General features: G+C 43.7%; 1 protein-coding gene across 11 annotated transcripts; it reads right to left on the bottom strand.

Annotated features, from left to right (window-relative positions):
* Positions 1 to 304: 304 nt before the first annotated feature.
* Positions 305 to 17006, bottom strand: CDV3 (CDV3 homolog). Of its 11 annotated transcripts, XM_072726881.1 has the most exons (6): positions 16618 to 17005; positions 15827 to 15903; positions 7653 to 7798; positions 4081 to 4240; positions 2609 to 2658; positions 305 to 2480 (listed from the first exon to the last, which is right to left on the bottom strand). In XM_072726881.1, the coding sequence occupies exons 1-6, from the start codon at positions 16855 to 16857 to the stop codon at positions 2473 to 2475; spliced, it is 681 nt and encodes a 226-aa protein (XP_072582982.1). In that variant the 5' UTR covers positions 16858 to 17005; the 3' UTR covers positions 305 to 2472. The 11 variants fall into 11 exon arrangements, with proteins under 11 accessions (XP_072582982.1, XP_072582986.1, XP_072582985.1 ...); XM_072726885.1 differs by lacking the exon at positions 2609 to 2658 and having other exon boundaries at positions 305 to 2207; positions 4081 to 4234; positions 16618 to 17006; XM_072726884.1 differs by lacking the exon at positions 2609 to 2658.
* Positions 17007 to 17393: the final 387 nt, after the last annotated feature.

The raw sequence follows: 17393 nt of genomic DNA, 5'->3' as shown, positions 1-17393 counted from the left end.
GGCTGATCCCCTTGCCATGGTTTATGACAAAATGTAATATACTAACAAAGAAAAAAAGTGCATTTCAATGCTTTAACTTTGGTAAAGGATACTCAACCTAGCTCTGCAGCCCCCTTCACTCCAGGTATGTCTTAACAGAGGACTCTGGAAACGTTCCTCCAACAGAAGGTTTCCCTGCTGAGTACGGTCCTCCTACAGTGGTGGAGGCATGGCACCAGTTAGCCATTTTCAAAGAGGATGAAGATTAAGAATAAAAACTACGGTGGTGGGGTATTAAAGAATAAAAACTGCTAAGACCGCAAAATCCATATATTTATTTTATTGAATTTGTTAATGTTACAGAGTTCTTACACTGCCAAACCATGCCTGAGAATTCAAAGAAAGAAATGGTACAATGGACAGCCTCACCCACCCATCATACAGTATATTAAAACTTGATTCATGTGCATTTTTATAATTTCACAATCTTTTAAAAAGTTGTAACAAGAGTTGGAATTTTAAATCTCTTGCAGGTCTTCAGGTTTCTAGTATAGTATGCCATTAAATAAATGTTCCACATACTCATCTCAGTTCATTCCTCAGTAACACAACCCCCAACAAAATTTTGCTGGAGAAAAAAAAAAAAGTATACTTTTCAGGGGAAATATGTGGCTCAAGGTCCAAGAGATAAGATTTTTGGTTCCCAAATGAAGTCTTCAGTTTAACCAAGAATCCCTTGTTTCTTGCTTAATCATCCAACCTCTTCTTGGCTGGCTCAGCTACTCACCCCAGTACACCAGAAGGCAGACACCCTGCCCGCCACCTCAAACACCATCATGGCCCAGATGTGGTGGGCAGGTCCTGTCCGGAGACACGGTCACCTCCTGGGAGCCCATTCCTGCACTGACACTCTCATCCAGACCGAACTCCAAGGGATGCCCCCAAACCAGGATAGCTCTACACCCTCACTTGCTTGACTCTTGCCAGTAGCAAGTCTGCAGCTCCTGCATTTGGCAAAGGGATCTATAATAGAGAAACCCAGACTCTGCATAAAGTGGTCACACACCACTTTGAAATCTCTCTATTGAACCAAAGATAACAAAACTAGTCAATTACCAGACTATCTTATTAGATGGAAAGACTTCTCAGTAATCCTGGGTAGCTTCCTGAAGTCCCTTTAGGGACTAAAAATTACTGGATAGTTTAAGCTGTAATTATTAAAACAGAAGTGCTACATCACCTGTCTTTCGCCCCTGACTCTTCAAATGAACATAAAGACATACCAGAAGGTTGGTAACAGAGCTAAACTGGCACAATCACTGCATCTGTAGAATATCCAATACCTGGAAAATTTGGGCACGAGTGTATCTGGAAATCTTGTCAAAGATCATACAAGATCTGTGAAAACCTAAGTGGCTTTTAGGTTAAGGTTCTGCTCATGTTGCTCTGAATTGATAAGGATAGGTCAGTGAATCCCTTGGCAGAACCCATACTCCTTCCACTGCAGTTTCCTGTACAGTTTTGACCTGATTAGAGGAGGCTTAGCAGCACCTGAAGTAGAGCCCCCCACATCCATTGCCCTTGACATCAAAGGCTATTTGGTTCCACTCTAGGGATTGGCAAATTCACGAGACATTTCACAATTCTAATGCATATTTCAGGTTACTTATTCAACCAAGCAATATGCTCTGTCAAAGAATTTATTCCAAGTCAAAGGAAAAAAAAAAAAAAAGGCCTTAATGTGGACACAGAAAAAAGCACTACCCAAATAAAAAAATCACTAAAAGAAATAAGATTACTCCCTCCCCCACCCCCTTTCCCACTTGGTGGACCCAAGTTCAGTTGAATTTAATCTGTGGTTACCTCAGAATACAACTCAAAGTTTAAATTATAAAATCACAACCGTACACAGATCATCTGAACACATGAGTTCTTTTGAGAGCGGCATGTTCCAGGAAGTCTAACACAGCCCACTACAGAGTATTCCTTAAGGGTGGGGCACAGGACAGGTTAATTAAGGTCACTTAAATCTTCATCTTTTACAGCAGATCAGAACCCAGATGGCTGACTTTCTGCAGGATTTCTGATAGGAATCCAGTAGAGCTGGTTTCAAGCTTCACACCGACACTTACTAGCTGTAACCTTCGTGTCCAGAAGTTGTGATCCACATGAAGTCCGCAACGAGTGCAGCAAACCTGAGGTAGTCAGCCCTTACGAAGGCTCAGTATCTGAACATAAAAAGATTTTGAAATGACCACTGGCTGCAGTTTGTTTTTGTATTTGCAGAGTAATAATGAAAGAACACTGCTGAATCTAGTTCACGCATTTATAGAATGAGAATCCCCCTAAATCCAATATATACAAAGAGCAGCTGTGACACTTCTACTTCCATAGTGCCAGAGGACCGGTCACTTATATGGAGTGGTTCTGCATCGGCTGTGGATCCAGCAGAGATCAGATGATGAAAGGCTGTTCCTGGTGGTTAGCTGCAGTCTAGTTACCTTAGAAGGGTTAGCAAAGACCATTCCTTAATTGTACTGTGTGTGGCTGCTTTTCTGATTTTCAAGCACAGCATACTGGTTGTCTAGCTGAAGTTTAAGGGCCTGGTTTTTTGAAACCTCATCCCTACCTCTAGTTTTGTGTCTTACTACTTCAAAGCTCTTCTCCATTTCTTTATCCCTACGGGAAAAGAAATGTAATCAGTAAATATTTCTTCTTCACTGGGTTGTTTCGTAAATATTTTTCCTCAAAAAAAAAAAAAAAAAGAAAAGAAAAGAAAAAAGAAAAAGCCACCCCCTTTGAAGTAGCCTGAGGAAGAGGAAGGGAAACTGGTATAGGAGTCTCGCTTTCCCAAAGTCTGCCTTACACTACTTGCTTTTACAAAGGACCTGTTAGTATGGCGACAGCTTTTGTTCCTAATGGTGAAAATCCTCTTCAGATTTTTTTGGTTAGTGAAAGAAAGTAGTTCTTATAAAAGTGAAGTGGCATAATGCAAACTTTCTGAAAGCGGAGGATCTTCTTTGCTTTACGGCACTCTGGCTTAGGAATGGTTTCACAGGAACGCTCAACTTTCAACAGAAGGGGAAACCTGCAATCGTCATCAATTCATTTCCTGGGCTTCAACAAATATTGAAGCTTTATGGTCCTGTTTTCTGTGGTAGCAAATCTATTTGAATACTATTTACTGCAAACCTATTTTGGGCCCAACTTGAAGACAACTACAAAATCAAAAGGCTATCTAATGACACGGTGATTCTTTCTAAGAGTTACTTTTATTTTTAAGCAAATAGTAAACAATACATCTCCTTATGCATAAGGGCAACAATTTTCTTATTCAAGTAAAGTTCTACTCATTAGTCAATGATTTCTCCCTCACTTCTACTTTATGGGAGTGGATCAGAAAGGTGAGTGTGGGAAATCACTGCCCCTTATTTTGTCGGACAGAGCAGAGGAGCAAGTCCAAGTGGAGGCTTAAACTCACGCCAGCTGGGCTCTCAAAGAGGCAAGAAGGCTGGGATTTACTTTAAAAGCCACCTCCCCAAAACCAGTATTTCCATCTGATGTCCTTTACAACATTTCTTCCCATTTTATTTACTTTATAAAAGTCATGTCCCTAAAAAAGATGTGGAAGTGCCATATGTGGTCATTTAATTCCAGGTAGCATTCATTTTAAGTACCTGCTGAAATAAGATTATTTTAATATTAGATTTACAAATGCCAACATCTTTCATCTATTCACATCAACTGGGAATACACTGAAATACTGCTTACATTTCTAGTTTCCATGATATGAGGAACATAAGCCAGCAATAATGTACTTAAAAGAATTCTAACTAGATGAGACTTGTCATAGCTACAGAACACATAAACCAGGAATAAAGAAACTTTTGTAGACAATGTCTATTCTTTGGTGCTTTCTTCACTGCTCCCTCAAGGGTCCTCACCCCTTTCCCCACCCTGGTCTCAGCTGTCTGTCAGATGCAGCCTGGGCTTTACCAAGGAGACTCCCTACGACCCCAGATGAGTTTTCCCGTCTCCTACAGCCCACACTGGCCAAGGGACAGGGCTCCCAGACAAAAGGAAAGAGTTAAGAGTACTTACTTCCGGCTTTCTACATGCTTGGCAGTGGACTGCAGGGATGGGAACTGTGTATCACTGTAGATTTCTGGTGGTCCTTGTGGTGTTTTCCTTGTTGTGGTCAACCTGGCTCCAGGAGGCCTATACACACCACTAGTCATTGCCGGTTCTGGGGTTTCTGTAACTAACATTTTGTAACAGTTAAGAGAAACTATTCAAATGCCTGCCAGTTTAGTCTGCTAGTCTCACATTCCAGTAACTTGACAATTAGAGGAAAAAAACCCAATACCTACATAAGAAATCTCTGGACAACAGAAGGAAAGTTATCTGAGGAAATGTCTCAAGTGAAAATGCTCTAGCTTTCCAGGGCAGTCTTCTCTAACTTCTTTTCCATGTGCAACTTTAATTACTTACGTAAACGAGTTCTTTTTTGAAATCAACTTACTGGAACTAGGAGAGTTATCTGCTGGATCTGGAAGACAGACCCATTAGGGACCATCTTTCAGAACGGCACTATCCCAGCCCTCAGTTTATATATTGGGGTAAATGTGGTAATCACTTCTTTACCTGGGTGGTGGGTTAAATAACATGCCTCGTGTGAAGAACTTATTTACTAAAATGCTTGTGTATACATTTAATTCTAAATGACCAATAAAAAATAAACTATCATAAATCTTTACTATTTCCTTGTCTTCCACATCAATGGATCTTAAGCTTCGTCATCGTGTTTTATACACACAAGTAACGCAGGGAAAAAAAACTAAGCAGCTGAGCAGCCCAGACAGCCCGGAGTCTTCCAGGATGGCTAACATTTTTCGGGACAGAGCCTTCCAGCTTTTTCCCTATGTATCATTTTTTTCTCCCCATTCTCAATACAGATTTTTTTAATGTGTTTTCCATTTATCAAAAACTTCGTTTCAAATAAACGCCTACATCAACATTTATTAGCTGCAATATAATGCAGTCATTTGAATACTACTATAATGGCTTATTGTCTCATACAGCTTTTAATTAAGTGTGGGAAAGCTATAATATAACACGCATTCATTAGTGACTGAGCACCTGCCACATGTCAGGTGCTGTTCTAAACTACACAGTGGGGGTACAAATGCTAAGAACATGCCTCATGAACTGGATATATTCAGGCCGCTAGCTGCATATAGCTATTTGAAATGAAGTAAACTTAAGAATTCAATTCCTTTGTCTTATTTTAAGCACCCAAAGCCACCTCTGGCTAGCAGCTACTACAGTCAACAGAGCCATCCCATCACCGCAGTAAGTACTACTGGACAGTGTTATCCTCGAGGGAGGAGATATTTATATATGTAAAGGTTGGGGCCATACCAAAATGAAAGTAGGGGGTCTGTAAAGGGAGCACAGGACAGACAGGGTGAAAACCGAAAAAGGCCGAAAGAAGTAAGGCAGCAAACATACCTAGAGTTGGTAAACAAGCCAAATCTGGTCTGACTCCTGATTTTATAAATGTTTTACTGGAACAGAACTAGACTCACTGGATGTATGTATCGTCTATGGTTGCTTTTGTGCTCTTACAGCAGGGCTGGCTAATTAAAGCCATCTTCTGCACAGCCCTCAAAACCTGAATTACCTATTATCTGGCCCTTTGCAGAAAAAGCTTAGAGACTCTTAATATAAAGGAACTCGGGCTGAGAATATATGCACAAAGGGGCTGCAACAACCATGTGCCTGGCACCTTCAAGGAGAAGAGTAAGCGAGGAGCAGATTAAAAGAGACACCAAGTGAGAAAGAGATTACAAGGCAGTTATCCAAGGACTTCCAAGTCACTGAGAACTTCTGCTCCTGCCCGAGTAGAGGGGCCACCACTGGATATTTGTGAACAGCAAATGTACAGAAGCAGGCAGACCAGCTAAGAGGTTACCTCAGTAATCCACGTAAAAAACTTAGATTTGGAGCAAGAAAAAGGTCTCGGGGATGACTCCCAAGATTTGTGGCCTAAGTGACTGAAAGAATAGCAATGAGATTAGGAAGGCTGTGTGTGAGATATAACTGACCCCTGACATGGGTTTGAACTACAGGGCTCCGCCTACATACGGTTTTTTTTTTTTTTAAGATTTTTATTTATTCATGAGAGACAGAGAGAGAGAGGCAGAGACACAGGCAGAGGGAGAAGCAGGCTCCCTGCAGGGAGCCCGACGCAGGACTCGATCCCAGGACTCCAGGATCATGGCCCGGGTCAAAGGCAGGCACCGAATTGCTGAGCCACCCAGGGATCCCCCGGATTTTTTGATATAGTATTGTAAGCATATTTTTTTCTTTATGATTTTACTAGTCTTTCTCTAGCTTACTTTATTCTAAGAATAGAGTATCATAAATATATAAAATATGTATAAATTGAATGTTATGGTAAGGCTTCTAGTCACAGTAGGCTCTCAGTAGTTAAATTTTGGGACAGGGGGGTTCAGGGCCCCCACCCTCATGTTGTTCAAGAGTCTACTGTACACGAAGAGTTCAGTTTGGGGTATGTGGGATATCAAGATGCCAGGAAGGCAGTTAAGATATAGGTTATGTGTCTGGTGACCATGAGAGATCTGAGCTGATGTGAATTTTGGGAGTCGCTGGCATTAGAGACTGCCAAGGGAGTGAGGGCATGAAGAGAGCAGCAGGGGCTGAGCACTGGGGTAGGTTCTAAGAGGTAGGAGAGAAGAAATTCCAGCCAGGGAGACTGAGGACTGCCTACCAAAGGAGCAGGAGACTGTGGTGTCCTGGAAGCCAACAGTGTGTTGGTGTGATTAGCTATGGCAAATGCTGCTGATGGGGCAACTCGTGTTGAGGAGTGAGACTTGGGACACTGAGTTTAGCAATTCTGAGGGCATCAGGATCAGTGACAGATGCAGTAAAAAAAAAAAAAAAAAAAAAAAAAGTTAAATGAAAAAAAATATACACATAGCCAAGGGCTGGAAATGATGCAAGAATGGCTGACACACACTAGTTATCTGTCATCTCTGGGCAGGATTTGGAGTGATTTGATATTAATATTATTCTGCATAAAAAAAAATACATTATAAAGCAATGCTCCTTAAACTTTTCTCAACACTGCCCCTCTAGACATCAATTTTGTAAATACCATGCCCCCACACCAGGAAATGTTATTACCACAGATATGCTGTGCATACACTTTGTCTGGTGGGCAACAAACCACTAAAAGATCTATTTCTTCACACACACCCCCACCAAAAACCACTTTTTATCAACACTTAGGAGTGATTAAATGTACCCTTCTGAGAATTCATGCTTTAAGACAGAGTAAAATGGGGAATGGGAGAAAAAAACACATAAATGGAAACACCAGTACTCAATATCCCTTAGCCAATCATCAAAAATTAAGTATTTAAGTTTGGCAAGTTAGTTTACATATAAATTTAAGCAGCCTACAAAAAAGCATGTATCTTAACTTCCAAATTCCTTTACCTAGATGTAGAAGTCTTTAAACAGACATATACAAACCTCTCAAGAACAGAAAGGAACCCCACTCATTCTACCCCAAGCAAACATATAGTTGAATGCCTAAGTGCATGAAACTATACATGGACATCTTTATGAAAAAATATTAAGATTACCAATTACTGCAGCAGGAGGTGCTTGTACTGGAGCTGTTTTATTCCAGGGACCTGAAGACTTTTCTACACCACCACCGCCACCTCCACCTTCTTCCCAGTTATCACCGGGATCTTCTCTTTTCTCATTATCATCTTCTTCCTTTTCACTATTGGAAAAGGAAACAAGTGAATTTAATTATTGAACTACCAGGAAGAGTCCAAAATCTTAGTTGTACCAATGCTGATCTGTGTGACCCTAAGAGAAGTCACCTAACCTCTTCAGAGCCCCAAACGCCCCACTTGTTTAAAAGAAGCAGACACAAGGAGGGGTTTTTATCTGTCATACACTGGGACTTCCACCTGACTTCATATGAAAGGAATTTCATTACTAAAAAAGGTTTAGAAAACCACTTGGTCTGACAGTCTCTGCTCTCCTTTTTGCATACCTCATATACTCATACTCAACATTAGATATGACATGCCAGACTAATGACAATCCTTATGATTATGTACAGCAGCCCCTAGTAAAAGCAGGACCTAGGCTAAGTAAGACTAAATCACACAACTAAGGGAGGAAGAGAGGCCAGGCTTATCTGAAAAAAAAAAGGGGGGGGGGGGGACTTGAGGGATTAAGAGTGTAATTGCTGGATTTTTCCAGGACCACAGTGGGCAAACAGGCACTCATGGTAAGCATATTTTCAGTGATCAAATGGTTTTTAGAGGTTGTATAATTTCATTTGCTAATCCTTTAGCACATATTACAAAATACTCTTGAAATTAGAATTCCCATTCCAACAGAACAAGCAAGCATGTATTCAGTGTTCACCTCAGTGCTACAGACCATTAGTGCCAGTCCCTACTGTTTGACAAAGGAATATGGAGAACTGGTCCTTATCACCAGATATGCCACCTATTTGGAAAAGAGGATAAAAAAAACCCTCAGTATTTGGCTTTAGCAGTAAGTGTAAATGTGCAAGATACCCTCTTCAGTGGATACCTTACCCTTAGGCTGGCTGTGGTGTTTATGTCAATTTCTTATTTCTTTATTCTTGACTTAGCTGGAGTCAGGAATCAGGGAGCTACCTGTTAAATCTAACCCCCTTTCTGCCACTATTTCTCTCCTACAGAAAAAACTGGGCTGTTGCTTAAAGTGGTTCTCGGCCTTTCACTTTTAGACTTTTCTCCCTTTGGTGCCTGGTCAGCGATCAAGGCCTTAACAACGTATGGATGACTCCCGCCCTGCCCTGTATGACCCTGGGGACATCATGGCCTCTCTTGACTTCTGCAAAGGACATCTAAGGGTGCTTTCCTTCCATTCCTATGAGAACAAGGAAAATGCTGGCTGTAAGATAAATGTCTTGAATAACTAACGGTCTCCTTTAAAGACACTTATAAAACAATTTCAAAGACAATGCCCACGAACAGGTGATTCCAGAAATCCGAGGCCCCTGGCAGCAATCAGGGAGGGAAAGGGGAATGAACTAGTCATCTTCAATCTGCATTTGTAGCATGACCTTAGACTATAGAGTTCAAAAGGAAGAATGAGAATGTGGCCAAGCCACCCTTCGGTTTTCCTTTAACACAGAACGGAATCCCATGAGCCATCTGTAAGGCCTATGCTGACATGGAACTAATACTCACGTCCATTACGTCAGTGGCTTACTAAAAGAAATCTATTCACCTAATGTTAAGTAGAAGGACATTTTTATTTTTAAAAAAAGGGTTTGAAAAAGTAGCTGGGTGCTAGAATGCACTGATTTTATCTTTTACATGCAGCAAGCAGTTATGAGCAAATTCTAAAGCCAGACTTCTGGTTTATATCATCTGGGCTCCACCACTGACTAGCCAGAGACTGAGTACCGCCCTCAAATCTTGTATGCCTCAGGTTCCCTCCTATGTAAAAATGGGAATAACAGCCCCATTATGAGAATTAAATGAGTTAATAGAAACAAGCACAAAGAACAGTGCCTGGCACATAGTAAGTGCTGGTAAATGTTTTTACATGCTTTTTTTGGTAAAGGGGGTGCGCAGCGGGAGAGAGAATCTTAATTAAGCAGACTCCATGCGGAGTGTGGCTTCTGACATGGGGCTCCATCTTACGGCCTGAGCTGAAATCAAGAGTCAGACGCTTATCTGACTGTACCACCGGGTGCCCCACTATTAGACTTTTTATTACCCACCTGAGTTTTCAAACACATGCCTCCTTTATACTAGGAAGAAATAAAACCGGACAAAACTCAAAATTCCCAAACCCCACAACATGAACACGTTCTTTTTAAATGGATTTTTAAAAATAGATACAAACACTATGACCCTGTTTTCTAAAGTTTATATGTGGCATGAATGACCAGGTAAGGATATAAAGGTCCTAATTTATCCCGGAGTCTAACAGTGGTATCCAAACATTAGAACTGTCCCCAAAGACTTTTTTTTAGTCACCCACTTCTGAGAACCATGCCAATGTAATTATACTTTCATGCAATTTGCTTGGTTCATGAGTAAAAACATGAGTCTTATTTATCTAGTTACATAAGACTTGTTAGTAATGTCCCAGTAACCCAATCCCAGCCACACAGGGAGGTAAGACCCTTACAAAGATTTTAAGAACCTTCATGGCACTTTTACACTCATATATACCTCCCTACCCAAGATATGCTGGCTTTCAGCTGGTCATTTACATTGTGAAACAGTTAACTCAGCAAAATGTGCTGAATCACTATTGTTCAGATATACACACTGGACTCTCTAATAATTTTCCTTCAAATTACTTTAATATTTGGTGATTAATACACATCTAAACTCCAGACCTATCAGCTTGTAGTAAGCAATCAACTGAAAACCAAAATTTTAAGAGCAGAGTATCACTAAGCAGAAGGAATTATAGACTTTTCTTGCCATTTAATGGTGTTATACCTTTCAAATGTCCTTAAATAGTTTCTCTAAACTCACCATAAAATATTAAAGAAAAATCCCTATTTGGTCTGATAGAATACTGACAGTCCAATGTAAAAAGGAAAGTTAAATTTATTGTCTAGTGTTTATTGCCCCTTCACCTTCAGAAACAAGTGAAGAACGAATAAATCACAAATCTAAAAACCCCTTTCAGGGCAGCCCTGGTGGTTCAGCAGTTTAGCGCCGCCTTCAACTCGGGGTATGATCCTGGAGACCCGGGATCGAGTCCCGTGTCGGGCTCCCTGCATGGAGCCTGCTTCTCCCTCTGCCTCTGTGTGTGTGTGTGTGTGTCTCTCTCATGAATAAATAAATCTTTTAAAAAATAAATAAAAACCCTTTTCAATTATTAACTAAGAATCATTGAATTAAAGGGATTGTGTATCTGTAATAAAAGGCTCAAGACAACTTAAGATTCGAAAGTATTAACCATGGAAATTGTCTTGTCAAGATCCTTCATCCAGTAGAGGGAACAAAGGCCCAGAGATGCTAAAAAGCCTTGCAAAAAATGCCATAGGACTAGACTAAGGGCAAGGTAGAAATGATTTTAAACATCTGCTCATTTTTTCTTTCTTACACACTCCAGAAAATGTCAAATCTCTAAATGCCATTAAGACAAATGTTGCAAAGAATCATTTCCACAGAAGACAATTAGGGTGAAATTTGGTATTTGACCCAAATAGAACATATAGCTTCTTGTCAAGTAAATTTCCCACTTCTAAACGGTATACTGCTACTTGTAAATACATTATCACATTTTAAAGAATATGGTCTTAAATATGCCAAAGTCTATAAGGCACTGCTGGGGGGTATAGAAGGACGCTAGAAAAGGGAATCTTTACTGAGTTATCTAGGAGGCCAGACCCTGTCCTACCACTTTACAAAGTTAAACCTCACCAAGGGAGGCCGGAGAACCCATTGTACACAGGAGGAAACTGACACTCAGACATTTAAGTCCTTCCCCAGGGCTACAAAGTAGCACAGCCAATCCCTGGGTTTCCAGAGCTCATACTCTCATGTTGCCTCTTATTTCATTTTATCCTCTTTTATCCCCTCTAACATATGACACAGAAATTTTCTCTATTTTGAGAAATTCACTTCCAGCAAGGTTGATCAGGATTACACATCCTGCAGCAGTTTATTAATAAAGATGGAACATCCTTACCTCTTTATCTCACAGGACATTACACGAGGGTTTATACATCCTAACTCTCCTTCCCCAACACTAGGATTTTAACAGCTGAAACAAAATCCAGACTTAACTGAGCCTCTGCTAGAATGCTAGGCATCTCCACTGGTTGACCCTAATATCCAATCGCTGTTACAACAGTAAAATGGAGATAGACGTGGCCTGATGAACCATGCTGGGGCTCAAAATGGCAATGTGCTCTGACAAGGACTTTCTCAACCTTTTCACACGGGAGACTAAGCGTGTGTCTCCTGTGTTCCAAAGCATCCTGCCTGTCACTGAAATAATCTACTGGGTTATAGAAAAGCAGGAGTTATTTCCACAACCCTGAGGTCTGGCACACTGCAGCCACACTAATATTTCCTACAATGAATTCAGGTTGCATGCAGGAACAACTTAACCAGCTCCACCTAATGGGTTCAAAGGTCTAAATTCCTTAAGAGTGTTCCCCAAAACTCCCCAAAACAAACAAACAAAAACCACTGGGCTCCAAGAATTCTTTTTTTTTTAAAGATAAGCCCAACATGGGGCTTGAACTCAACTGAGACTGAATCGCATGCTTCACATACTGAGCCAGCCAGGCACCCCTCCAAGAACTCAGTTCAATACTGAAACATGACAAATGTTCAACATCTAGTAACATCAAATATTAAATGCAATCTTTCTTCCCTGCGCCCCCCACAGAAAACCCATGTTAAAGATGAGAGGCCTATAGGTTCTATTTAGATTGTTCAACAATTTAAGCTCCAGTGTTAAGGCAGCTTCTTTTATCACCTTCCCAATGGCACCCCTCTAAAGAATTTGTCTATATGTAACGTTGACCTTGAATACGTCTATCAATTTAGACACAAAATTTGACACAAGACCTTATAGTCCTCCTCTTGGCACCTTAAATCTTGAGCTAGTTGGTAAATGTGAGATAGAACATTAACTTATGTTTCCTACTGAAAAATGTCCTCTTTCAAATGCACACTGATCTTCAATAAGGGGCCAGCATGCTAACCTACCGTAAGGTCTAGCTAGGAGTCAAGAACTTTAAGGCTATATGCAGTACCTATAGCTGACTAGAGATTAAAGCAAGTGTGACAAAAAATGACCAAGAGATCTAAGCAGAGATTATATGGGTACTTATTTCATAATTCATGCAACTTTTGAAGTTTCTAAATTTTTCAAAGCAGAAAGCTGGATGAAAAATTTTAAGAGTTTAAGGCTGAATATTTCCAGATATTTTAAGTCAACCTCTAAAGTTTCATATTTCCTTGTCTCACATTGATAGCAAGTCTGCCTCTCATGAAGAAAAAGGTAACAGATGAAAGGCATAAAGAATCAGCCACCATAGCTTCTAGAAGATACCTCACTTCTCTGTCCTCTCCTTAGGGATTCTGCCTAAAAGGTTATAAACTGTGGAAGACAATAATTCAAGGTCTACAGTGATGTTTAACACCCTGAGAGGGATTTTTGTTTTGGTTATACTAATGCCAACTGGAACATGTCATTTTCTCGTATCGGGTCCACAGTGAATTGACTCACCAGAGTCTAACATTAGTCATGATAGTAGTAGGTAGCGCAACTCCACTTGTCCTCAATCTTGGTATTATAAATCCGGTGCCTCATGGTAAGTAATAGAGAAATTCCAAAGACTAAGTTATTCTAATTTACCTACTGAACAGGGAAGATAAGATTAATATTACCTACTGGGTATTTCACAAATACTGTTCAAAAATCCTCACAAGAATGCTAGCAGTTGTCTCAATACTGTAGATCAGAATCAACATTCAGAAGTAATGACTTGCTGAAGGTCACAAATAAGCAGCAGGCTAAAACCCAAATTTGTCTTTCTCCAAAGTCCATGTTTTTGTGAACATTATCAACTCAACCCCATTTATGTGAGTAGCCTACTCCCACTTCTATGAACGAGTTCTTTCCTCGAGGACTCCAATTCTACGGAGTTTCACCGTCAAGAAACAAAGTTTCTTGAACTTAATTTACAAGGATATTCATTATAGAAAGTGAAAATTTTAGCCCTTATTATTAAATCTCAGACGACGTCTCATACTCAAATCTTTCCTGAAGGCTGTTAAGATTCCTCCTTATTGAATGATCTGTGAGGGCAGCAAGACAGACTCCAGACTCCACAGTGATTGAGGATCCGCAAAAGTAGCTTCCTGAAGGTATGTTTTTCAATGTTAGCAGGTTAGAGGAGGACCTGTGGTGGACCACTTAGGAGTAATGACTACATGCCAAGAATAAGGAACACACACAACATAAAATCTGGTCAAGCTTCAGGTCAAGTAGAACTTCAACATTCCCACTAGCTGAGATTTTACCTATGCCCCTGGCAAAGATGAAAGGTAGGATTTAAAGGTTTCATCATCTCTGGAGCACCCACAAAGGAAGACAAAAATAACCCTGAATATGGATATGGGATATATAATCAATGACAGGAAAACAGGCAGTTTAAATATCCTCCATAATATAATAAAATCAATTTCTAGCATTTGGTGAACTTGAAACCTTCCCCCTCAGAAAGTGCTACTCTTGCTCAGTAAGTTCAACACGACCAAACACTACTCTCCCTGTCACTGAGATCTTCAGAACCTGCAGTTAAGAACCTGTGGTCAGAAAAGGCAGGCCAAGAGCCTCATTCTGTACAGCCAAAGAGGAACCACAAAAAGCAGTGCCACCACCCCCAACAGAGTTAAGAACTTCATGTCCCCACCTCTCGGTTTTCACAGGTCAAGCTCTAGGAGAACACAGGGATATTTTCTAAACTATACCTCTTCAAAAACCTGTTACGTATGAACTCAAGTTGTTGGGAATAAAAGCGCAATCTAATCATTTCTACCTAACAAGGCTACAAAAGAACCTCAGGACTGGAGAAGGCCCATTTCCTAAAAAGTCTCCCCTCATCAATCCAGGTTTCACCTTGGATAAGCTCAATGTGAAAGAACCTAGGGCCTGGAGCTGTGGCAGACAAACGTCAAAACTATTAGCCCTGGTTTTTGAATCTGAATAACCCACTTAAAGGCCATAAATATTACCTCTTGAAGAAGTCAAAAGACAGAATTCTGTTAAGGAAAATTACTTCCTCCAGTGTGCCACGTGGTCACTGGTGTATCCAAGTTGCAAACTTTGAACCGGAGGCAGTTCTCTAGATCATTTATCTCTTTAAATTGGGTATAAAAAGAGTTCAACCTTGAAACGGTAGGACCATATATTCCATTCCCATTTCTTCTACTTTATGAGCCCAGGAAAATAGGACATTATCTTCACGGATCTAAAACCAACTACCACAGGCTGGACTCAGTAACTTAAAATCCCCTAGGCCAATCAACCCAATTTTTAATTTGTTTTCTCAAACTTTAAAAAGAACACGCTTAGCCTACCTGATGCCACCCCTAGAAAAACTTTAGGGAAAACTAATCTACAGTGTTAACATACTGGTTATTCTTGGGCATGAAGGCGGCGATTAAAAGGGCTTAGGTTTGTTCCGTAGCCGTAATTTTCAGTTTCTTGACCTCACTGTGAAAATTACACAGACCGGGTCTCCTTGTGTGAACATAAAATCTGTGCATCTGTTTAAATACGCTTCAATTACAAAAATATGTATTAACTTAAATCCATTTCATTTTAGCTGTCTCAAATAAGCAGGCAAGCTCTTGCAGGATTTTGGAGCTGGCAACTAAAATTCGGTCAGCATATATAGAAGGGCTGCTGCCATCAGAGGGGCAAGCCCTGATAAGCAGATCTAAAGCATGAGGCCGGGATCCCTGGGTGGCGCAGCGGTTTGGCGCCTGCCTTTGGCCCAGGGCGCGATCCTGGAGACCCGGGATCGAATCCCACGTCAGGCTCCCGGTGCATGGAGCCTGCTTCTCCCTCTGCCTGTGTCTCTGCCTCTCTCTCTCTCTGTGTGTGTGTGACTATCATTAAAAAAAATAAAAAAAATAATAAAAAAAAATAATAATAAAGCACGAGGCCACTGTGATGCCGCTTTAGGGCTGCAGAAAAACCACAGAATCCCTATCCTTATCTAAACACATTTGCAACCAGACCGTACCTTATTTGCATCGCCTGAACTCGGAGGCCGCTGTAATCAACCTCTTTTTGCTCAAATTCTTTCCACTCATCTTCATCCTGTAAAACACACACGCACCCGTTGGTCGATTAAAGCTTTGTTAAAATACCACCAAGGCCACGCATCGCAAGGCTAGGCAAAGGGGATCGAGGACCTAAAATTAATTAAAACTCGTTTTCTGGCCTAAAGCCCTCGTTTGCTCGCTCCCCAGGCCGAGGAGCCCGGAGGACAAACGTGCCCGGCAGTCAAACCCTCTCACTTCCAGCGGGTCCCTTCCGGAAAGCTGGTCCTTTTTTTTTAAAAAAAGCAACCGGGGAAAGTCGAACGCAAAAAGTCGATGCGGTTAACCCCACCACCGAGCGTCTACCCCGACGCTGCCCGGGGACTCGTTCCGTCCCGCGGGCAGAGGCCGCGCCGCGCCGAGCAGAGCCGCCGCGACGCCATGGGGAGGAAATTCTGCCCAGACGGCAGCGCTCAGGCCGCAGGAGCCAATTACTCGGGGGCGGACGTCACCCCGGGAACGTGGGATCGAGGCCCGCTTCCCCGACGGTGCCGGGGTCCCCGGGGAGGGGCGCGCCCGCCGGCCGGCGTGGGAAGCCCCGTCACATGGCCGCCTCCGCGCCCGCCCGCCCGCCCGCCGGCCCCTCCCGGACGCGTCCCCGGGCAGGCGGGCGGGCAGGCGGGCGGGCGGGCGGGCGGGCGGCCGGCGGGGGCGGGCACATGGGCGCCGGCGCGCGGCCCGGGCCCGAATCCCGGCCTCCTCGGCCCCTCACCTTAGTCGCGGCCTTGGCGGCGGCCCCGGGACCCGTGGCCCCCGCCCCCGCGGTGCCGCCGTCGCCCGGCCGGGCCCCCGCGCCCGCCCCGCCGCCCGCCGCGCCCGCCGCTCCGCTGCTCCCGCCGGCGCCGCCCGCCGCGCCCGCCGCGCTCGCCGCCCGGCTGCTCCGCTCCTTCTTCTTCTTCTTGTCCCTCTTGGCGAAGAAGTTGTCTAGGCTCCGCTCCTCCGTCTCGGCCATGGCCGCAGCCGCCGCCTCCTCCTCGGCCCGGATGGGTGGGGCCGGCGGCGGGCGCGGCTCGCGGGGCTCCGAGCTCGGGGTCGCGGCCGGCTCTGCGCTCACGCTCCCGGGCGCGGCGACGCCTCAGCCCCGCGGGGTCGCCGAGGCGAGCACGGCGGGGCGAGCGGCCCCCCCCGCGTGCCGGCGGGCGGTGGTACGGTCCGCCCGGGCGCTCCCGAGCCGCCGCCGCCGCCGCTCGAGGCCGCCGCCGCCGCCGCGACCGCCGTGCAGGATCCCGCCCGCCCCGCGGCCGGAGGGGAAGAGGGAGGCGCGGGCCGGACGCTCCGGCGAGACTGCTCGGCTAGCGGCGGCGCGTGCAGGAGGAAGACACGCGCGCGCAGGCCCGGGGAGGAAGGGAGAGGGGGTGGGGAGGGGAGGGAGGGGGAGGAGGGAGGGCGGGCCACCAGCAGCGAGAGGCAGCGCCCGCGCCTGCGCGCTTAGCTCCGCCGGCCGCTGTGGGAGCGCGGAGGGGCGGGCGGCGGGCGGCGGGCGGGGGC

The sequence above is a fragment of the Vulpes vulpes genome, chromosome 11 (genome assembly GCF_048418805.1).
Source record: "Vulpes vulpes isolate BD-2025 chromosome 11, VulVul3, whole genome shotgun sequence".
NCBI lineage: Eukaryota > Metazoa > Chordata > Mammalia > Carnivora > Canidae > Vulpes > Vulpes vulpes.
The sequence above is the reverse complement of the archived record's forward strand: the minus strand, read 5'-3'. Positions and strand labels throughout refer to the sequence as shown.

Coding starts and splice junctions, on each gene's coding strand:
- CDV3 (XM_072726879.1), bottom strand. CDS start 16,857: ATGGCCGAGACGGAGGAGCGGAGCCTAGACAACTTCTTCGCCAAGAGG. Junction 7,799..15,826: donor GTTCAGGCGATGCAAATAAG/GTACGGTCTGGT, acceptor CTTTTCCAATAG/TGAAAAGGAAGAAGATGATA. Junction 4,241..7,652: donor ACCTCCTGCTGCAGTAATTG/GTAATCTTAATA, acceptor ACAAAATGTTAG/TTACAGAAACCCCAGAACCG.